Raw genomic sequence first — 24150 nt, forward strand, 5'->3', positions numbered from 1 at the left:
ACTTGCTGCCTAATATATCCCACCTACTGACAGGTGCCATGATAATGAGATAATTAGTGTTATTCACTTCACCTGTCAGTGCTCATAATGTTATGGCTGATCTGTGTATGTTTGTCCAGAAGCTAATGTAGCACGCTCCTTTATACATATCCAAGTCATAAATACTAAGATCTGTCCATCTGTCTTCGGTAAGCAGTAACCTCAGTCTAATGGCACAGCAAACAAAAGACTATACAAAACTAAATAAGCAGAGATGTGATTAGAGATCCTGTGGCATGCTATCATGCATTTTTCAGTTGTTGATATAAATATGTTCTGAAAGAGGACATAATTTTCCTCTTCAAGACCCCAATAGAGAGAGAATAATGTTTGTGTTTGAGAGGTCAACTTGATCCTGTCGTTTTGAAGGTAATAACATCAGCAAATTACAGCCTGAATGGCATAAGATGAAGTTAGTTTCAGGAACATTGGAAATAAAAGGGTGGAAAGTAACTGTAGTTAATTACTGTACTTAAATATAATTTCGAAGTACTGATTACTTCCATTTTCTGCTACTTCATATTTTTACTCCATTACATTTATTTTACAGCTTTAGATAGTTTGCAGATTCAGATAATTATTAATACTGATTTTATTAAGATAATGTATTGATCCTTGTGATGAAATTCACAAACTACAGTATATAAAGTAATTTTTACTTTACCAGCTGCTACATTAAAGTGACAATCACATTAATGCATCAATTATTACAATCCGGTTGTTAAATATATATTATTCTAAAATGGGCCATACTGCGTAATGAGTAGGCTACTTATACTTTCAGTAATTAACGTACATTTTGATGCTTATACTTTTGTACTTGTAAAGTAAGATTTTGAATGCAAGACTTTTACTTGTAACATATTTCTACACGGTGGTATTGCTACTTTTAAGTAAATTATCCTTCCACGACTGACTAGCAGTTAATGAACAATCCTGACAAATAAGTGTCACCTCACTTGTCAAAAGATTATGATTTTTTTGGCGCAATCAAAGTGTTGCTTGATTGAATAATCTTAATTAGTGACAAATGGATACATCAACAATTAGTCATGTTTAGGTCCTAATCTTTGCTGGGGTGTGAGTCAACATGGGAGTATTTCATGAATAAGACATGAAATATGGCTCATTGTGAGGTCAGCCCTGTAAATCTGACACAGACACATCGAACACACTCTAACCAGCTAACTTATGTTAAATAATATGGAAATAATCATAGGCATGCCATGCACCACTCTTCTCTGTTCTGTAGCTATGATTCATCTCTAATAACAAGTGGCTTCAGCTCTGTAATCTATAGACTTCCATGAAAAGTGGCAGTACGACTGGATGTGAATCGGTGTCTTTTAACCTGATCAAACGACACTACCGCTCCCCAAATCACAACATCCCCAGGTTTGAAATGTAAATTCTTCTTTTTGAAATGAAGAGATAAAAGTTGATCAAATAAATTAGAGAGGTGAAGTTGAGAGGAAGGCTTTAGAGGAGGATAAATGAAGGTGTATTTGGAATAAGGCCTTTGCCTTTTAAATGTAAAAAACAGTTGTGAAAGCTTTGTGGAGGCCAGCTGTGTGGAGCCTGGTGCTTTGGATGTACCAGGAGCTGCAAGGCAGAAACAGGGCTTGTGGCCAACAACCCACAAGACAACAACCAGGCCAGCTCTGGAAGCTTCGCCACCCCCTGACTTGAAGCCAAGATTAAATGAAATATCTTTTGAACTCACAAAAATCCCAGACATCATGGCATACAACCATAGCCTTAAAAGCAGGGCACACGCACATTTTAGATGTCGCCATCAAAAGCGTTATTTCACCTCACCATGTTCTTTTATGACTCCTTTTATCCTCAAATAGCAAGACTTCCAGGTGGTCTGCTTTGAATAATAACAGTGTGTTTCACTATTATAAGTATTATAATAGACTGGGGCCATCCATGAACATTGAACAGGGGCAGATACATGTCAATCTATCTGCCATGTTTCATATGTGGATCTAGGCAGCAAATCAGTTATTTCTGTGGGGGACTTCAATGAAGTCCTTTCTGGAGTACGACTGCCCATGAATAAGGTTCATCAAAGTGCTGATGGAGCTGGAGGAGAGCTGTCAGCCCAGAGTTTCTTTTTATTTACCAGAGAGAAGAGGAGGGAGATACACTCAGATAGAATCAGAAAAGAGAGAAGGGAGCAAACAGAAACAAAAGCAGTGTTGTAACCGGACACAGAGCTCTCATTTGGGGAATGTTGGAAGGGGAGGGAAGTGGGGGAAGGGAGTAATTAAAAACACAAGCCTCTCATTGGGTTTTTTTAACACCAAGGCTTGGAAACGGTATGTCTTTTATTGCAAAACAATTATTGAAAAATATTCTTGCATGTGGTCCCAAACACACATGGGCACGTGGAATTCTACAAAGCATAATGAATGCTAATGAGTTCTGCACAGACCACACTGAGACGTAAACACATGCAGTCACACATGCTCATAGTTCACACACGCACACATTATCACACACCGGGTTTTAATCCAGAGAGCCAGAGCTGTCCCGCTTCTACAATTGTGTTTCTCCATCGCTGAGCTCAGTGGCCCAGGAGGTGTTAACTGTGGCTGAGGCTCTGCATACAGATTCAGATACAGATAGCGAAGGTCGGGCCCCAGTGACAGCACATCCTCTGGGGTAGGGGGTGGTGGGGTGGATTTTTCTGCAGGCCTGGAGGTCTAGCCCAGGGAGACAGCTGGTTCCCACATTGCAGATTGTGTGGACGGACTCCCAAATACCAACACTGGCTTGTTCTCTCTAAATTGTCCCCCCCCCCCTCTCCTATTCAGCCCCTGGTTTTCCCTGCATCTCTAATTCTCTCCCACGCTCTCTTACCTGAATTGTGTCTCTCCAATGCTTCTCATCACGGCCCTCACTCTTCTTGTCTCCGACTTGGTTGTTGTGCCTCAGCTTAGACTGCTCTTTTTCACTGTCCCTCTCTATTCTCTTACCAATCCTCGCTCTGTCACACTTGTCACACTGATGTTGTGTTGTGTGAAAAACAGTGAACCTAATTTGGTTGCTTAAATTCTGTTACGTAGTTTCTGGGGTTGTAAAAAACAGAGGCAGAAAGTCTGGCTTCGGTGGACTGGAAAGCAGGTTGGACCAGGATATATGAAGTGTGAGCAACAGAGGGAAAGTGAGGCTGGCAGCATATTCTTAAATTCATTTTAATTCATTTTAATACTAACGAAGCTACAACTGCCCCTATACTGATTTGCTATCATACTAGATTAAATAAAGAGGACATGTTGAGATAGGGATTTTGCAAAGAGTTAAAATATCCAGTGGTCCCTGTAGGAACAGAAACATAGGGAACATTTGGTATTTCCATAATGTTTGATCATTTTAAGCTGGATATTTTCAGTGGCAAATACAGAGGTATGTAAAGTAAAAGCAATAGAAAAGATTTGAGAAATTAAGGAGAAGGAGAAATTAAGGAAGAGAGGGATGAGTATCTGAATGTACTCAGGCTCAGGCTGTGGTCAGAGGTTGTGCTCCAGAGCCTCTGGGTTGTTGAATGAGAAGACTGACGTTATGGGAAAACGATAATTTTACTGTCACCAAGACAAACACTCGCTGCTATCTTATCTTGTTTCTGGTCTGAGGGGAATATTGCGATCCCCCTCATTAAATCTCCTCGCTCAAGGTCATCTGCAATAAGTGCTAGCAATACTTGCCATTCCATTAGAAGCACAATCACCTCCTTTGCCAAGCACAATAAGTCTACAGGAATTTGCCTTAGTTGGTTATAGTTGCTTTGGTTGGTTTAATTAAGACAGAAACAAAATGTAGTGACAGCTAAGAGGTTCAGCACAAGGACAATGTGATGTCCACGCATACAAAATATTTATGTGTATTTATTCACACTGGAATGTTTAACACTTTACTTTTTCCCAAAGCAACTGAAAATCAGTGAACATTTATTTCATAAAAACAAAGCTGATTCAAATGCGGCGTACAGAGTTGGTTTGCTATCCTTCATTGTGGGTGTTTTCTTCCCAGAATGCCATGGTGTCCTTCAAGGAGCTCTGTGGCCTGACCCCAGCGGCCAACATGAAGCAGTGCATCCTGACGGTGTCTACCTGGCTGATGAACAGTGAGCGCTCTCTGAGAGTGACAGTGGACCTGAGCGAGACTTACCCCACCATGGAAGCTCAGGGACCTGTGCCTGAGCTGCTACGCAAAGTGCTCAACGCCTACGACATGGTAAATAACCTGCACGGACATGGATGTACCAGCATGTGATGCTATCAGGCAAACAGAAATGTTTATGCTGCGGTGCTGTGAAATACTGAATTTGGTATTACACTTAAAAAACAACACAAATTTGTTCTGCAGAACTTTCTCTTAGAAATCCATACTGAAGTACAAAATCAGTTCATGTGAGACTATAACACTCTTATAATAGCGTGTAATATCTCACTAAATATCTACTTGAGTTAAGATAAAATGTCAAAGCACTCTGGCATTTAAGTATGATAACAGAAGAGGCACTGAGATCTTAATAGGTGCTGCGCCTACCAAAATAAAACTCAAAAATGCTCCCTTAATGCTAGTTTGCTTATCATTTGATTCAAGCATTCACACAGCTGGGTGTGTTTTACCAGGCTTTTAAACGTGGCTAAAACCAACTATTTGACCAGTAAGATTGTCGAGCTGAAGCTACTCATTGTATAATTTCCCATGTCCTTCTCCATCCTGCCTCCTCTCTTACGTGAACACTGCATTTTTCACCACTTGACATTGGCACGGCCCAAAACGGGGTTGGAGGACTCTGTCTGTAATTAGTTATCACCCGCTGTTTTTCTCTCCTCCTCCTCCTCCTCCTCCTCCCCCACTCCTATGAGGTTTGGTGGGAGCTGGTGAAATGGGTCATGAGTGAGGAGCACAGTTGTTGTGTCCACGCTGCTCAGCTCACCAGCGCTCCTGTTGCTGACACCTACAGGACACTGACATCAGGAGCAACACAACGAGCAGATCCAAATAGAATCTGATTTGGCTTTTATGAGGCTTCGCACCAAGCAGGAGGCTTGGAACTGTCAGAGCAACTCTCACGCTCCAGTCCACAAAAAAAGTTTTATGGGGACAAGCAGGAGTGCAGGCCCGGAATCCATATTTTAGAGTTTTAGAGATTGTATCATGCATTCCCAGGCCTTTAACACCAAAAATGTATTTTATTTGTTACTTTATTAATCAGAATAATTAGAACTGTTTGGTTTTTTTAGGCAAAAAGGACATTACATTGATCAAAAACATGCTAGTAAAATTCTATTTATATTTAAAATGTATTCTAGGTCCCATCACTTTCCCCCCAGTCTGTCAATGTCCCAGCACATAAAAATTCTCCTGTAAGTTGAAAGTTTTCAGATCTACGTACTGTATATTAACCTATGGCCTCGCCCCGAGGCTTGTGCCTGGTCAGCTGAGTATTTGTGTTTGCTTCCCAAAGACTGGTCGGTTGGTACATTCCCTGCTTAAGAACAGAGGCCCCAGTGTGTGTGTGTGTGTGTGCAAGCACATGTGTTTAAATGCATGGCTGCCAACACCAGGCCATTTACTGTAGGATATCAGTGTGCGTGTCCTCAGTCACCCCCATGTGGGCTGCAGCCAGCCAGCGTTGTAACCCTGAGCTGAACAAACGTCAGCACATTGGAACTGTATTCCAGAGGTCAGGCCACTCATAAACACACATATACTGTATATTGACACAGATGTGTGTACAGTGCAGCTAAAATGACACCTAGAGAAAAAAATAGTCATCTCTATAAAGTGCTAATGTCAGGTCAATGAGATTCACAGCTAGGATCTTCCGGATCTTTTTACAGTCAGCATTTTTAACACTCAACATTTTCACAGAAAGGGGGGGCGTCCAGATAGCCCACCTGGTAAAGCTTTCACCCCATGTACCAAGACTGAGTCATGCTGCAGAGGCCATGGGTTTGACACATGGCCCTTTGTGTGTCATAACATCTCTCTCTTCAACCTTTCCTTTCACTCTGCAGCTGTCACTGTCAATTAAAGGCAATAAAGGCCCCAAAAAATACAGTCACCCAGAAAGAACTCTACCACAGACCACTGCCTGCAGAGGTGCTACTTTCATGACCAGAATGTAGTGCAGACAGGTTACATGCAAGACTCTTGCTTGTCACTGTTTGCTCTCCGTCTTACTTTCACTATTGTTGCAACTCTCACCTACATATGTACTAGAGATCAAACATTCTGCATATTTTTAATTTTTTAATGATTAAATCATCCCCCAAAGGACTGTCCAAATGAGCTCACACTCAAAACAGTTCTCACAAAAATAACAAAACAAGAAAAGACATGCACATGCACATACACACAGTATGAGAGTCCACTTCCTGTCTCCCTGCTAACAGGAGTGTGAAACTTCATTAGCTTCCTCCTCAGTGCTGCAGGGCTGGTCCAGCTGCTCCTCCTCAGCCTCTGGGAGGAGGTTTAGGGCTCAAACTACACAGAATTGTGATTGCATCTCTGCCACTGTTGGTATCCTTGTGGTACCCATACACATGTGATTTTAATGCAAATATTCAGAGTTAGAATCAACTATATATGACAAGTATGTAGACATATATAAGGAATGTGACTATGGTTCTCAGTAGCTTTCAGTGTACTTACAAACTGTGCAGAGAACGAATTTAAAGGGGGATACAAACCTGATACAAATATAAACAAACTCAAACATACAGCTGTTATACACAGACAAGACAAAACAATCTATATACAAGTCAGACTGTGAATGTACCATATACTGTATGTGCAGTATATGGTACATGGAATAAATATTGTATGAATAACAGCGCTGCAACAATTATTTTCATTATCAATCAATCTGCCAATTACTTGCTCAATTAATCGGTTTGTCTATAAAACATCAGAAAACATGTCAGGCATGTCCAGCACAATATCCTGGAGCACAACTCACAATTAAAGCTCTAATGAACTATAAGTTACTTTACAAACAGAGGTTGCTTTATGTGCATATATTGAGAGTATAAGTATAGTTTATTATAATTGATGAGACTAAAAAGGGAAGACAGGTCCTGTCTAAGCTTTTAAATCGTTTGGAAAGAAATCCTAAGGCCTGCTTTGCTTTTTGCAAGCCTACGGAGTTAAACACTGGATTTATAAGGCTATAATACCAAACAGCATGCTTACAATTAAGCTTTTCTCATAAATTTGTTATAGCTTTCTCTTGTACTTACATACGAGGCAAAATAACTATGTTGTTATACACCCAATTAATTGGAAAGAATCTGCTTCCTCTGATTATGATCTTACCCCAATTAAAGTAATCAGATAAAGACATTTACATGACAGCTATGCTGCCCTAATTGGGTTAAGGCGGAATTGTTAGTGTGCCGGTAAACATAGCAGCTAAGATCTCAAATCCAATTCAGAATGAGCCCTGGCGGTTGTGGGGATTTGCTTTTTGTAAACAGTATATACAATAACCCCCCGTTGCTGGGCTGGGATGTGATTAAAATTAACTACATGTCTTCTGTGTGTGTCCTAGATGATCCAAACCAGCAGAACGCTGATTGAGTCAGCTGACGTCGTCTACTCCAAGCTCACACAAGCACAACGGGCAGGTATGCTGCATTATGGGATAAGCAGAGTCCCTTAGCTGCAACATCCCTGTTCACCCTCTACATTTTCTACATTGCAGAACATGTTGATCCCAAGTGGATGAGCAATACAAGTTGACATTCTGTTTACCTGAGAAATAGTAAAATATTGTCTTGACAAGATTCTTGTTTTTTCAAATGAACATTCTCTTCGTTGTACGAGGTAGATCTCTCTGCTACCGTGAGGAAAATGACTCACAATTCAAGGACAAGGACAATTCAGACACAAATGAAATTGCCTCACCTACTGGCATATTTCTTTAATTTGTTCACAAAAAATAAGATCAGAAGGCACAAAGTCAAAATAAAGTCATTTAAGGAGATAAATATTTTCAGCTCTTCTGCTTTTCAATCCAAATGAATGAAATGAAATGAAATATGTGAAGCCTTCAAGCATATTATGTGTTGTATCTGCATACTGCATCTGCTGCTACAGCATCTCTATCAACATCAACACCATCAGCAGTGGCTGCTGTTGACAGAGCAGGCCATCATCAGTGAGTCACCACTGAGTAGTTATCATGTCAGTGGGCAGGTGAAAACAATCAGCCAGCCACGCAGACAAAGGGCTACAGGAGAAAGAGGACAAAGAGCATAAACATCATTCAAGAGGAAGAGAGAAATGAAAAGGTTTGACTCAGTGTGGAGTGAGAGAAGGAGGGATGGCAAAAACTGAGAGAAAAGGATGGAAGTGAAGAAGCATTTCATCAGTACAGCGTTTGTAAAAAGGGTGCTTGATGTAAGAGGTCCGGCCTTTTAGAGGAGAGGATAAAATTGACAATAATAAGATCATTAGGAGAGAAATGGCTTTAAATCAAGAAATCCTGTGGCTTGTCTTCTCCAGGCTCTTTTACATTCAACACTAATTGTTCCTCATTTGCCTTGCTTCTCTACTACGCAGCAGTGCCTCTGCCCAAGAGCTCCTCAAATAGGAGGACATAGTTTGAATACTGAGATCTTTATTTTGCATGTTTTTATCTCACATTCTAATGCTGTAGGTGACTGAACTAAAGCAGTTGTGAAACCTACAGATTCCAGGCTGTTATAGAGCTCATAATAGCTTGATTAAACATGAAAAGCCATTTGTAGTTTGTGTTTTGTTGTGTGTTTTGTGTATGATAAATCCAAAGTAGACAGGGAATGATCACTCACTGGCACATGCCAACCCAATATCCTGAGGCCAATAAGCCAATTTAAGTCTGCTATTCCCAGCTTTACTCCCTGGTGTCACACAGAGGCAGGCATATGCTTTACTCTCCATACCACAACAAGCCAAGCTGATATTCGTGCTGTGCAATTACCCAGGGATGTAGGTTTAACGCTGAGGCTTCAATCACAGAATTGTCCCCTGGTTCCGAGGTTCCCCAGCCCAGAGCTGGAAGCATCTTCAAAGGCGATGACTGCAGAGTTAAGCAGAGCTTAAACCCCACACAGCCATGGCCACACTCACAGCAGTGTCGGTAGCTGGATACCGGAGGCTGATGCTCAGATTATCGCTGCTGTCAGGTGAAAACCTTACACTTCCAAAATGTCAAATGTTCAGGAGCTACAGTAAGAAAATCAACTTTGTTTCGTGCCTCACGAGCATCCTTGTTTAAATTAATTGAATTAATTATTTTTGAAAGGGCCTCAAAAGCCCAGGGGTTGAAGCCTTTTCTCAAGTAATCATGTAAGTCATGTAATCCTTACAATCCAATTGAAATGAAAACACGGAAATTCCTAAATTTGGAGTTACAGCGTTTTCACGCAATTGCAGCATTATGTAAGTATGATACAATGAGGCAGAGGGTTGGAGCGACAACCCTGAGGGGCCTCAGCTGCATGCCAAACATAGCACTTTCCCTATCGCCCACTTCCCTGCCCCCAGCACTAACACACATGCCTCAACCCAGACTCCTTCCATTCTCAAATGTACATAACTGCCGTGTCTGTTCATTCATGCTTCCAGACATCGTGGTAGTTGAAGTTTTGAGACTGAAAAAATTAAAGGAAAACTATAATGCCCAAATAGCTAACAGATTTTTCTCTGACAAATGTGGCTTTCCAGCATTGTGTCAGAGAAATAATGCCCCAACACTTTTTACCGAAATCCAATTAGTTTCCTTTCTATGTGTAAAAGAGTGATATAATATAACCTATTGCCTCAAATCAAAATTGGCATATAGCAATTCTAAACTTTAAATGAAATTTAACCTTGTTGGCCTGAGGGCATATAAAGTAACTCCGTAGCTCAGAATACATAACCTATTGAGTCTAACAGAAATATGCCCTCAAAATATTTAACTATATTTTAAGGTTTATGCAGAATTCCTCTCAGAAATTGTTATAATATTGCTTTTCTTGTTACTATTACATAACAGCTACTTCTACATAAACACATGCAAACACAAGGTATGAAATATCTATTTATGATTACAGAAGAACATTTGCTTGAATATCAACTATTTCAAGGAAATTATGATGTGTTTATACTCCCTCCTCCATAAGTCAACATTTTTAGATCTGGTGTAATAATCTCCCACTGCGTTAAATAAACTAATTACTTTCTGATATAAATGCAGACACTTGTGTCTCACTCCTCCTCTCAGAGTGCTCTTTGTCCTCTCCATCTGCATCCTGACTCATCAGGTCCTTATTGTCTGTACATCTGCTGCTGCTTTTGCTCACATATATGCAGGATTCTTTCGTAATGGTCTGTCACATGTAGTTTTAACTGTATGGTTTAGTGCAAATGAAAAATGAAATACATTTATATGGTGATTGTATTACATTAAAGCCTACTAATAAGGAGAAGTAGATTGATTGTGGGAGCACTTGTACTGTTCACTGTGAAACTGCACTAAAATGTGCTTGATCTTGACCTTCATAATGCATAATATGTGACAAAAAGGTTGAGAGGGTTGAGCTAAGCTACTTCAATTGAATTTTACAATCAAAATCAGTGATCTAATGAAATGCCTCACAGATACACCTGTCTCCTTGCGTAAATGCTACAACGCAATCCCCATTGTCTTGTTTAGCCTGTGTCTGTGTTCATTATAAGTATAAAAACCGTGTAGGACATTTGGATGAAATCCTGACTCCCAAACAATATGCCGCATCTTTCTGATGGCTGGGAAAGCAAAGCATGGATTTACCTCTTTTGATAGACTGACAGGCACTGAATGCACCCTTCAGAAGACGTCCAATAAGCCATATGATTATGTACAGACTGACGATGACAATAGCAAAAGCCTGAACACAGACAGAGAATCAGAGAGTGGAGGCATACGAAGAGCGAGATGGTGGATTTGCATGGAATTGAAGGTTTTGTCCCTATGATCGATCCGGAAGCCAAAGGTATAATTTTGGTGTAATGGCTGTGTGAAAAGCAGAAAAAGGTGCTATTATAGGACGGGGCTGTCAGCGTTGGAGAGGGAATATGGAATGGAGTAAGATGTGTGAGTGTGTATGCGCTGCATCTAAGCTTAATTTAAGGCCTTTAATTGGACCTGACACTTTTGCCCCAGCCAGTGAAAGTGTGCTCTGCTCATCAACTAAATGCTGTTTTGACAAGGCCATAATCACAATGACGCGCAGGATGCGATCTGAAATGAGGGACCTGGACTAACCTCCTCTAACTTGCCTTTCATTTTAAATTGAAGCAGTGTGAAATGAGGTGGCAGATTCTTCACTGATACAGCAGGAGATGAGAAGCCGCAATGTAGGACAGTTTTGGGTTGCTATGGCTCTTCCCAACGCCCCTCCTCGCTTTCCTCTTTCCTTCCTGTGTTCAGTTTATGCCCTGTCATTATTGCAGCTAATCAGTTTAATTTGGGCAGAGAAGCTGACGTGTTGATGAGGATGGAGAGGTGCTGGATGATCCCCCTTGGGCACTATTGATGGCTCGCCATCACACACCGCTAATGGGGGACCAGATAGACAGCTGGGATGCACACTCTGGCACCTCCAGATGCTACCACTGTTTATTTGTGCCAGTGTGTATACTCTTTCTGACTTACGTGTCTGCACGCGTATCTGATCTGTTTGTGTATGGAGAGCACAACTCCCACTCCCGCTCCCTCTCCTAACTAGCCTTTTCTTCACTATGTTCCAAAGGGGGTTTCTCAAGTAAGAAATTCTTTCAGAAGTGTTGATTTTAAACATAGGCTTCTGTGTCCATATTCAGCTGAATGTGTATCTGCTTGTGTGGTGGCTATTAGCTTTAGCCATTTTAACAAAGATAAATTCATGATTATTTTCTTGGCATTTAGCAACTACAACTCCCATCATATGTATTTTCTATTTTATACAACTTTAATTCCAAGGGAAATATTGTACCCCACTACATTTGTTTGATTGCTATAGTTGCTTTTATTCGACATGCAATACATACGATCAGCTAAAAAAAAGGATGAATTGGTAATGACTATAGGCCGTGCACACAGGTGCTTGCAGATAATGATTTAGCTCAGGTTTACAACACATTTATGCTTCTCATCTCCATGTACCAATAAGAATTATAAAGTTGTAACTTGTCCCACACGAAAACTAACAGGGCGGTGATAGAGATGTCAATCCACCCACTGCAGAGTTATAAATGCTAGTAGAACCGCGTCTACCTGAAGAGGGGACAGTGCTTCATTAATTTATTAATACAACATGCAGCTCTGTGTATTCCACATTTAGGTTGTGAGGCGTTCAGGTGTAGGACGTCGCCCTGCATCCTACCACATTAAAGCAGGCCCTGGAACAGGTTCAAGCTCAAAGTGTGAATTTAGAGGCTGCTGCCTTCCTGCAAGCCTGGCTGTGCTTATTTATTGATGTTCCCTTCCATGCAAAGACTCTCTCTCTCTCTGACTGACCACTCCGGCTGCGTTGGTATGGTCTGAGGCCACTCCATGTGGATTCCATTACCACGGAAATCCAAGGGATAAAGACATCTCCCTCCCTTTTGTCTTCCTTGGCTTTGTATAATCATTGTTTTCCCAGCCCATCAGCAGCTGGAAAATCCCGTTCTCTATTTGCAATGATGATATTCTTCCTAGGCTGTGCAGTGTATATGATGCAAGATAAATTATTGAATAACTGATCTGACAGTAAGTAGCTCCTTTTCACCCCCACTTTGCCATCTTTGTTAATTATTTCTTTTCATCAGATCCTGTTTGGAGATTCTGTTTGATTTTATTATTTACTTACCTTTGTGTTTCTGGCTATAGCTGTCTCTTTTTCTGTGCATGTATAGTTGGAGCATAAGAGGTGCTGCTGCAGAACTCATTACAAAGGCAAAAAGCCCTCTCTGCTCTATGCAGTATGAGGCGTGTGTGTGTGTGTGTGTGTGTGTGTCTGCTCAGAAAAGACATGTTGTTGTCCCCTCAGTCCTCCTGTCAGTCTAAGCGCTCCTTTCTCTCTCTCTTTTTGGGTTTCCACTAGAGAAGCAAAATCCTGTCTCATCAGGGTGTGCCATCGGAGCCACATTATGTTTATTAACTCAGATTTCACAGAGTTTAAGTGACAGTAAGAAACAGCAACTGTGTGACTGTTGCGAGAAGGAAATGCTTAATAATTGGGAAATTAAATGCTTGAAGAGACTGTATTGCGACAAGCTGCCTCCAGCTAATTTCATCTCTTACCCAGCTCTTTGCATGTCTCACTCCCTAAGTCCAGTGATCGCAAACCTTCTTGGCTCAGCTCTGCACCAGCAGCAGCCCATTAACTACACCAGATTACAAGATCAAATCAGCCCTAAACCCTGTTAACAAAACTTTCAGGCTCAGAAACAGAAATTCTGCAATGACTGTACACCATCAATTACATGGAAATTAAAGACAATAGGGTCCCTGGCTCTTTTTTGCAAGGTTGGATCTCCTGTACGCCGAAGACCATACATTGTATTTATTTTTATTTACTTCTGTGTGCTTCGGGTTATTTTGGAAAAATATACAGTTATGTCAAGTTGCTGCAGTGATATTTGCATTTATTTGGTGAAAACTGGGTACTGAGGTAGCTCAGATGATGTGAGTGAAGAGAGTTGTAGCCTAAAGTACAGTATTTTGAACACACGCTTGGTAAGACTGGGATTTTTGGTACCTAATTTTCTTTTTGGCTTTTTGTGATTTAAATGAGATGTTTGTACACAACAACATACCGGTAGTGTGTAGTGGTAGACAATGTAACTGCATGACTAGAGAGCATGGCATGCTTTTATTGTGCAAATTTTAAGCGGAGCATTGAATATTAAACCTAAAAATTGTATTTTTCAATATTTTGTAGTTATCTCTTTCCCGTGAAAAATGTCGTTTAGGATGGAGTCTAGAGTTATTTTTCAAAAAAACAAGCAAGCGTCTGCCACTGGGCTGAGGTAATTCTCCTGCTCTCCAACAAAAATCTATTTAATTAAGACCTCTCTTGACAGCAGTGGAGGTGTCGTATCTGCTGAGTAGTGACTGAAAAGAGCTGAGGACTGAAGAATGAATGACTTGTGAGGATGGGCTTTTGTGAATTATAGTATATTATGTTTGGTCACTGTCTTTGCAATGAATCAAGGCTGGAGTGGTATAAGGTCAGTTGTCAGGGATAGACTAACAAGCAGGCTGAGACGTACAGCATTAGGAGGAGTTTGTTCCTAAAGCCCAGAGGATTAGTAATGTTAATAATGGTCTGCCCGGGCTAAATGAAGCCGGACCTACTGATAGGCCAATTAAAGGTTAGCTTGCATTGCATTACCTCAATTTAACCCCATTAGCAATGCAGCACATTGCATGGTGAACTGCTGTTGTGGCTATTAGGGCGCTCATGAAGAGCTGGCTGGGTGTCTTTTGTTCTGCAGACTTTGTGTTGCAGACTGCAACAGTGAGGGCAAGCATTGTATTATTTCCTTCTTTTCGCACATTCTTTTGTTAGTTTCTAAAGTTGTTTATAACTTGCATGCCATTTTTGCATTTCAGTTCTATTTTTGGCTATAGTAATACAAACTTTAATATATAATATAACTATAATTCACATGTCATGTGTTTGTCTGTGTCCAGGTCTGGACTTCCATGAGGACCTGCATCGTATCGGAGCAAAGGAGGGTCTGAAAGGCCGCAAACTTCAGAAGGCCATGGAGAGCTACGCTTGGAACATCACTGTCCTGAAGGTGAGATGGACTGAACCACACCTGGCATGTGGCCTTCAGTGCAACAAAGACACAGATATTATTTTGAAGACTATAACTAGCTGGCTAAGCAATCCCTGTTGTTGAGATTAAACTACATGGTGTCTTAAGATAGCTCTCTGGGCTAATTGTATTTGCCTGCTCTCTAATCCCTAAATCTCTTAATTACTGTTGATTCCAAGTTCTGTTTTTTCATTTGATGTAACTATCTTGACAAGACTGCTCAGACTGTGCTCTGCACAGCGGGCCTGTTTTGCTAAATAAGGACAGAGCATCCCGGATATTTTTATGTTATCTCATCTCATCACCCTGAAATCATCTAGTATTGAGTGAAGAAGCTCCCTTGGCAGAGCATTATGCTTGAGTTTGAGGTTAGGTAGATGTTGATTGTTCTTTGCCTTTTCACGTCTATCTTATCAGATCGGAAGATCCTGAAGATTAAAGCTGCAACATAATAAAGATGGCGAATGATAAATCTTTCAATCATTTTTCAGTTACCTTGTTAATAGTTTTGTCTATAAAATGTCAGAAAGTGTGAAGTATTACCATTACAATCACAAGTACCCACAAATCAAAGCAACAGATTGCTTGTATAACTTTCAGGATGGATGTAATTTAAAAATAATATAAAACAGTTTATTATAAAAGCAGCAAATCTTCAAATTCTGGGAAGCTGGAAACAACTAGTTAATAAATTACCTCAATAATTAATTGACTATCAAAACTGTTTCCACAAATTTTTTTGACTCATTGATTAACTGACTAAACACTTCAGCAATAGTAAATCAGTATTTGTGTTCTTGCTTTTTTTCTTGCACTAATGCAGCAGCCGTATGTGCAACAACCAGATTTATCTTAATTAAGCTTCATTGCACTCTCCACAATTGGGAAACGCATGTGCTTAAGTAGCATAACAGATGGACACCTAAACCTAATCCCTGCCTCACCCACACTCCATATACCCCTGAACTCATCCAACTCCCCCCATCCCTGCCTTGTCCCTCCTAACACACACTTCCCTCTTTCATCCTTTCCTAGTCCTCTAATTTCTTCGTTGAGCCACATTTTTTAACATGAAGGCATCTTGGCATGCACATGAGTCTTCCTCCTCTTCCTCCTCCCATTCTTCAATTGTAATTTGTGTTTCATACTGAACATTTGGTGCAAGCCTGGTGCCTGTTTGCCAATGCTGGCAGCCATGCCCAGTTATTTCACCTGTCAACCTCTCCAGATCCTCAGCAGGCCGGGAAGCTCTCACTGGTAGATGGTAGGGAAGCTGTGAGGAAGTAAGAGAGAGAGAACTAGTCGTGTCTTCTCTCCGTTTCTCACTCTCTGTTTCCCAAATTCCCTCTCCACCCTTACTTTGACAGTTGCAGTCAGATCAGAGCTGTCATGGTGAATGAGGGTATTTGCCCATTTTTACCAGTGATACCACCCTGTCACTCACTCTATCTTCCTGTCAAGACAAAAGCAAAATCATAGAGACAGAAACAGAGGCTTTGAAGCAAGTGTCACACATATTGCAGCCCTTTTTAAGAAGAATAACAGACTGTAATGTTGTTTAAAGCATTTTATCACATAACAAATAGAACTCCTGCTAAAGTAGCTCAGATTTTAGCTTTAGGTGGTCAACCATTGCAACTCTGGCCCCCTTTTGTTTTGCCAGCACACTTTTTGTTTTTCAGGCGGTTTCTCTCTTGAGCCCATAGATTTGTTTTGGTATACATAGATGATGGCTCAAGTGGAAACTTGAGTCATCAAATTAGAGTTTAAGTCGAGATGCATGCCTCTCGGTCCTACTCTTGCTCTGGGATCACATTGCACTTTCTACTGTCTACAACCTTAAAATAATATGCTGACATTTTATCAAAGGGATGGAATGTTTATGATAAACGAGTAGGAGATTAGGGTCAAATTTAATGAAGATAAAGTGATTGGATTTGGTGGTTGCCCTTGCTTGGGCTGAGGACCCTGTGAATAGCCTTAGGCCAGCTGTAGGTGTGAACGTACCCGAGTACAAGTGCCGTCGTGATTTGGCTCTGGCAGCATAGGACAGGCTTCTCGCTGTCTTTTTTTATGCCTGGTGAGTCATGACTTACATAATTTCAGTATTTTTCAAACATATGACTTATTCATGCCTGTGGTTTGCATGCTGAAGTGGCTCAGGTAAAAGGCCACTCGCAGCATATTGACATCACCTGGGAGTAGAGCGTTGGGGGCTGTGTGCAAGGGCAGCACCTTTACTCATTCTACAATATGTCAGACGGCTGTGCCTGCCTTGTGGCACGGGGGAACTTTATCCCTTTCACCGTTTACACTTCAGTCTGGTGCAGAACGGGTCAGCCTGTGCCTCTTCACACGGATGTTAACTTAACGAGCTGTCACAGCGGGTCAGACGGAGTCCAGAGTGGAGTTCAGTGGGAGGGAGGGGTAGATTCACAGATGAGAAGGCAACTGCTTTCAACTTGCTTGTGAACAGATGTTAGAGGGATGGTGGTGTAAAGAACGTGTTGGAGAGAGAGAGGATGTTGTGGCAAGGAGAGGCCTGAGGGGAAGAGTCAAGGATTTAAACACTATAGAAGTGGAGAGAGTTTGTAAAAGCATGTGGTCAGATTTCTTTTCTTTTTTTCTTCTTCTTTCGGCCAGTTCTAATAATATAAGCACCTCTCAGACACAGAAATAACCGCCTGTGGAGAAGACTGTACCACATTTCCACATGGCAGAGACAGCTAGCTGAAGGAGGCAGGCAGCCATGGCAGTGGCCCAGATTGACTTGACAGTGCCGTAAAGCAGGAGGCCTGCCCTTACCACTTCCTCCACATATGGCAGGGATTCATCTCTGGGGTGCTCCCAAATAAAGAGCAGAAATGTAGTATAAGATTATCACCATATGACAGTACTATTCACCAGCTGAGAGGAGCAGTAAGAGGGGGCTGGCAGGCAACCAAAGGCCTTCGTTCAGTGGCTTTATACTGCCCCCTTCAGCATATTATTAGTTAATGCACTCAGGAAAAGATATTCTAATGCCACCAGATGTGTTCCCACTTTCATCTTTTTGAGACCTTTGAGATTAAAATCAAAAGAGGCCAAGCAAAAAAGGAATAGAACTAGATTATGCTATCTAACTAAGTTAAAGCAGCTGTAAAGGAAGGGATATCAAAGAGGGTTATGCTATTTTTGTTTTCTTCAAATCTGATATTATTATGTGTTGTTGACTGTGTGTTGTTGACAAAGCGGTCTCCTTCTGTCTCAATTTCAGGGCCAGGCAGACCTGCTGAAGCACGCTAAGAGCGAGTCACTGGACACTCTGCGCCAGATCCACTGTGCGGCTCAGTCCTGTGGTCTCAGTAAGAACGGAGCATCTTCTCCCCAGCTCCAGCACCATCCTCACCACCAGCTACAGCAGATCCAGATCCAGCAACAGCCTCAGGCCAAGGCCCACCCACAGCCTCTGCCACTGCACCAGTCCCAAACTCAGCCCATATTCCAGACCGCACCTCAGGCTTATCTCCATCCCCTTCCCCAGCAACATCCCCAGCTACCAGCTCTCCCTTTGGTTCAAACTGTTTCAAAACCTCCGGCCTATCCTCAACCCCCTCCCTTACCCCAGTTCCAGAGCCAGCAGCAGAGGGCCACAGGCCCTCTGGACGCCATCCCTGAGAAAGAGATGGTCGGTGACAATGCTGCGGGATCCTGCTGACCCGCAGCCTGTGCCCACAGAGAATCCTACCCAAAGAGAGACAGAGAGAGCGAGATAGGGATGCAGAAGCAGATAGGTGTAGAAGAAAAAAAGGAAGCCGGTAACGAAAGGGAGATGGAGGAAATGGCAGAGAGAGTCAAAGAGATGATGATGGTGAGGAGGACTCGTCGTGTTAGAAGTGAGACACAAGTCTGAGAGGATGTGTGAGTTGGCCAGAGCGCTTAAAGAGAAAAGGAGAGACCTCACCCTTCAATCACACATTTGTAAGCAGGGTGGAAAACTGGAAAGATAACGTCTACTTTTCTAGTGGATTTGGAAGAAAATCTTCCATCTGAGCCAAGAGGTTAAGGTCTCCTCTGTTTTCTCTCTTGTGAAAAGCCAAAAGGGTACCAGCTGGTAACAAAGCTCTGCTATGTGTTTCTGCATAGGGATACATACAGCAGTTGGATCAGTGAGTTAGATATGTCTCTCTCTGGGCAGTTCTAGTTACATGCCCCTCCACTATTTCGGTACTCTAGCTCTGTGGGTACAGGCTTTACCTCACATTGGCATTTTCTGCCACATTTCTTGCCTTTTCATTTCAGAGACTCCTTGGCTTGTCTTTGATTTCTTCATGCTTACACTGTTCCTCATCCATCTTAGACATATAGCTAAGTTCAAATCCTTACTCTTTTCAATGAAGAGGATGCCATCTTCATTTTAAGTGCACAAAGTAGAGCAGCTCGACTAGGCTGAGCTCTGTAGGAGTCACAGATAACCATTTTCACCCACAAACCAGGGAGCTGTAAAGCTTCAATACAAAAACAAACTGCACCTGTTCATTTGTTCAGTCACATCGATGCATCCCTTGCTGGTGTCAATCTCCATCGAGCCCCCACACATCTCCAGTGTCATTCCTTAGGATTTAAGTTCAGGGGTCTCCTTGTCTCCTCCCCAGGGGGCTATGTGTGTGTGTGACGTTACGTGAGTTGGTGTTTTGGTCCCCAGGGTGGAGCTAGCCCACGTCCGTAAGTGGCAGAGCTCCCCAGCCAATCACAACTGGAATATTTGACCCTGCCTGTTAGAGGTCAACGGTCAACAGGAATATGGTACTGCTGTCAATAAAAACAGAATAAAGTGAATATAGATGTAAACTGTATGTAAATGTACGAAAGGAACATATATTGCTATAATAATTCTTGCAGACACGGATATTACTGATTGATATTATAATAATTGTTGTTGGTTTTATTGATATTCTGATTCTTTTTTTAACATTACTTCCACATTTACAGTGATTTGACACCTGTTGTTCTGTGGTGCAGATCAGGACAACCAGTGCATGTGGGACTGGAATGAGGGATTACGGGTTAGCGCCACAACACAAGGGTCAAACAATAACCTGACCTGTGTTTCACTGCAAAGTGAGTGTGGATTCTGTAAAAGCTCCTTTAACTGGCCCATTAAAAACTGGCTTCATTGTTTATCCTGCCTGCTCTCTTTTATTTCTCTTTAATGACTTTGATGTAAAAATATGCCCGCTTCATAATTTGACATGAATTTCAGCAATGTATCAACCTGGAGTGACATTTTACTGAGAATGTTTTAGCTACGCAGGGTTCAGAGAATCACTATGCGTGAAGAGACTTTTTTTGATTGCATTCAAAAAGCCGTTGCTAGCTCTTTAGAGCATTTTGAAAGCAGCTTTCACAGTGAATCTAAGGCAATCAATAAAGCCTTCCAAAAGCTTTATTGATTGCTTTTGATGCACTGTGCTGCACTGTTAATTCTCCTGATGTAAAATTATTTTCTTATCAACGGACAAGAAGTAGGCCATTTGTTGTATCACACACAAGGTTGTCTATTTAAAGCAATGCCCCCTGTTGTCCATAAGATGGCAACAAAGATTAAGTAAATGGCGTTGATGAAAGGATGAAAAACAACAATCTGAAAGTCAATAATAGCCTCCGAGTGATGTTATGTTGACTCATAAGAGGGCCAGTATTCTACGGTTTAGAAATCAGATAATGTGGGAGCAGGGGTGTATGTAAGTGTTACTGGCGTCCCAAAAGAATATTTCTAAAGGCCTCTGTTTTGTTTTTGTTTTTTTCAATTAAAATCATCCTAGTTCAGCTTTTGGGTTCTGATTCAGCCGTGGGCCCATAGATTCATCAGCACTGTTGACATGGCTAGTGAACACTGTGTAGCGTGGGAGCAAGAAACACTGTTCTGCATGTGCCAATATAGTACCTTTTGTATGAGACAATAAAGCACATAGAATCTCATTAGCATGACTTTTGAATGGGCTTGTCTTTGTAACTGAGAAAGGGCATCTGGGCTGTTTCTATATTTATATCTTAGAACTCATAGAACACATTAGCTAATTAACTTCTGTCCCTCACAACTCATTATAATGGTATGTCTTCGTAAACCTTTGGCATGAGGCCACAAAGAAATACCTCCAGTTCATCAAAGGTCCAGAGAAGTGCCTAGGAGATGATCTGCCACGAGAGGCTAATTAATGGCAGCCAGCAACCCTTCAAATGAGAAAGGAGCAGAAACAAGAGAATTAGTGGTTTTGTGTCATATTTGTGGTTGGCCTGAATGACGTCCATCGGTGTGGACATCACCAAAGATATAAAAGACAGTTGTTCTTCCCCTGGGGAGATAAGAAAATTAGATGACTCCCCTTCATACAAGCCAGAAGATGACGTGGTTCCCCGCCAACTTCCAGAAAGCTACTGGGATGGACACATCTAACAGGGTAAGAGAGCTCGAGTTTGATTTTTTTATTTAAAAATGAGTGGAAAAGATATTTTTTGACAGTGCAAATGCATGGTTTTAAAAGTTTCTTAAGGGGGGTTACTCATTCATGAGTTTGTAAGATGATGTTTTTCTCAAGACTTATTTTTTATAGTATTTTCTAAGTATTTTGATTTGATTGGTTGTGTTAGCGTCTCTTCAATTCTTAAGTTTATGTGAGAAAACTGAATGCATTTGTTATGAATATTTATGTAACCTGAGCATTTTACACCTGGCATTGCTTCACTCTGTCACTGAGACCCTATGGAGCACTTTCACATGGTGAAACGACAGTTCCTGGGTTGGGAACTGTAGGGTATCCTTACAAAACTTCTCTGGGACAGAGAACACTCTGTCCCAGAGTGAGAGAAAGAGAAAAGAGAAAGAGACACTTTCTGCGGGGTAAACAGGCATGTACTCATGGGTAATCAATGTCTTTACATAGGAATATTATATATAAATATATAATATGTGTCCAGAACTTTTTCAACATTTTCAATGATGCATTCAGTGCATTCCATTAGATTAGGATGATTTTATTTATGTAATGTTACTTTGACTAGAGATTAAGGTTTTAGCATGTATAGGTGGAATTAGTGTCAGTATGATATTATTGTAGATGCAGTGATTCATGGATTTATGCATGGGTAAATAATTGTGCACAGTACCATTATCCCAACAGCTGGTCATGGTGATACTCTGCATCATTGACTAGAGTTTGGGGATTTATTATGTATATAAAGAATAAATGTCAGTATCATCTTATTAGAAATGCAGTGATTCATATACTTTATGCATGGGAGATTGCATGTCCATCTTTGATTCACTCCAATGCATCAACCAATATTATACATATTAAGCAACATGTTAAGCATATCGTCAATAACATATAAAATAATTAATATGTACATTTCCAACACATGCAGATAAAGAATTCTCTTAAAAAGTTTTTAGGCCTACAGATTGTATTCTTGTATCAGTTCTTTTGGGTGTAAACTCATCTCTTTTGCCCAGCAGAAAGTCCTGGTGCTGGTTTTGATGTTGTTGCTGTCTCAACTGGCCTGTGATGCTCACAGTGTGTCCGAGTGCTGCAGACAACCATCTCGCTCCTGCCGCCTCTATGTGTTGCTGTGTCGCTCTGGCAGCAAGACCTTTGGAGGACCTCTCACAGGAGATGCTGCCGCTGGCATCCTCACTCTGGGTAAACGGAAAGACAATGAGGATCGCTTGCAGAGTCGCCTCCATCAGCTCCTCCATGGCTCCAGGAACCAAGCAGCAGGGATTCTGACTATGGGGAAGAGGACTGAAGAGAGGGCTGGAGAGCAGTACATGGACTGGATGGCTCGATCAGGAACTACCATCACAACGCCCCTACCTGTTTTAAATTAAATAGTAGTATAAGCATACTGGGACTTTCAAAATCTAGTTTAAAAAAATAATTTTGTGATTTTCTTTGAACTGTGCCTTTTTGAATTTGACATGATGTGCTTTTGCAGATAACATTATGAAGATGTGTAATGTTGTACATATGTAAAACACCTTTTGGTGTAATAAAAAATATACAGCTGACATCATGTCTTTAATCATTCTTGGGTGGATTTCTGGGGCTATATATGTATGTATATGTACATGTACTTATATTTATATACACACATTGAGAGAGAGAAAGAGAGAGAGATGGTCATTCCAAAAGTAATAAAGTAATAGCAGAGTTATCAACTGGCTCTTCTTTCAAACATTATTAGTACAAATGAGTATTCTCACAGAATCTAATCAAAACTACACAATCTAACTGATGATGAACTACATGAATACATGAACAATAATTACTAGAAGTAAGAAGGAAAACAGAAATTATTATCTTGTATATTATATTAAATATGATATTTATTCAAACATTAGGGAGTGTATGAAAAACATTGGATGTGGGGGTGGTGATATTTCTTTTTGCTGAAGGGAGGGTAATTGGATTGTTTTGGGAGGTCAAGGCAATGTCTTTTTCCTTGACCCAGATTTATATTTCATTTCATTTTGTTGTGTGTGAGATTACATGAAATAGACTAAATAGTTAGATAAAAATGTCCTTTGTTCACAGAAGATAATTGTGCCATTCATGTCTCTGTATCTGGTCTGTTTTGAGAAACAGTAGATGGATCTCTCTCTTGCTAGTAGGGAATAAACATTACTCTGAAGAGCATTACAGTGTTTCACTTGATTCAAAAAAATAAAAAAAACACTACAGTAACAGTAAACAGAGAGCATCATTTGTTATATTTTCCTATATGCAATATGGGCTATGTAAGAATTGTTATTCCATCAAGACATTCAACGTGAAATTGCTTGAGTTGGGGTTTTAGAGGGCGAGGGTGTTGCACTTTTTGGTCAGGAAAAGGGAGGGTTCAAAGCAAATACATGATCCAATCCCCCTCCCCACCCCAATAATTTGTGTGCTGACCCTTGCACTGAATCAAAGCCCAGCATCTCAGCTCACACCCAAGAGCCCATCATAGTTTGGGAATAAAGACGACCACAAGATGGTGCTGATATGATAAAAAGTGAGAGAGCTAGTGATACAAGTGACAGAGCTGATGTCCTATCCAATAGGATGCCTATGCTTCTTTTGTAAAAGATATAAATATAGTTGTTCTATTTCTGTTTGCCCTGACTCATGTGTGGTACTCTGTAAACAAAATTGAGTGTCTGTATTTGCACTTGCTAATCAAGATATTTAATTTAATTTAAAGGGACACTTCACCCATTTGCATTAAGCTTTGTATCGTTAGAAACCCAGTCATATTTTTGAATGGTCG

The 24150-nt window shown here is 41.0% G+C and overlaps 2 protein-coding genes across 2 annotated transcripts in view; both read left to right on the forward strand.

Annotated features, from left to right (window-relative positions):
• si:ch211-210g13.5 (inactive phospholipase C-like protein 2) overlaps window positions 1-20022 on the forward strand; it is a 65726-nt gene extending 45704 nt beyond the window's left edge. Inside the window, exons 3-6 of the mRNA XM_035655255.1 lie at window positions 4078-4281; window positions 7613-7688; window positions 14732-14841; window positions 18119-20022. Coding sequence (XP_035511148.1) covers window positions 4078-4281; window positions 7613-7688; window positions 14732-14841; window positions 18119-18559 — 831 coding nt within the window. The 3' untranslated portion in view covers window positions 18560-20022. The remainder of the gene's footprint in view (window positions 1-4077; window positions 4282-7612; window positions 7689-14731; window positions 14842-18118) is intronic.
• Window positions 20023-21084: 1062 nt separating this feature from the next.
• On the forward strand, window positions 21085-22830 carry hcrt (hypocretin (orexin) neuropeptide precursor). Its single transcript, XM_035655406.1, has 2 exons — window positions 21085-21302; window positions 22358-22830. The coding sequence occupies exons 1-2, from the start codon at window positions 21219-21221 to the stop codon at window positions 22727-22729; spliced, it is 456 nt and encodes a 151-aa protein (XP_035511299.1). The 5' UTR covers window positions 21085-21218; the 3' UTR covers window positions 22730-22830.
• Window positions 22831-24150: the final 1320 nt, after the last annotated feature.

The sequence above is a fragment of the Morone saxatilis genome, unplaced genomic scaffold (genome assembly GCF_004916995.1).
Source record: "Morone saxatilis isolate NCDOM2014 unplaced genomic scaffold, NCSU_SB_2.0 Contig14, whole genome shotgun sequence".
NCBI lineage: Eukaryota > Metazoa > Chordata > Actinopteri > Moronidae > Morone > Morone saxatilis.

What these genes read in the sequence shown, in the direction of transcription:
- hcrt (XM_035655406.1), top strand. Translation starts at nt 21,219, where the DNA reads ATGACTCCCCTTCATACAAGCCAGAAGATGACGTGGTTCCCCGCCAAC. An exon ending in GGATGGACACATCTAACAGG is followed by an intron (nt 21,303 to 22,357) that starts GTAAGAGAGCTC and finishes TTTGCCCAGCAG; the next exon opens with AAAGTCCTGGTGCTGGTTTT.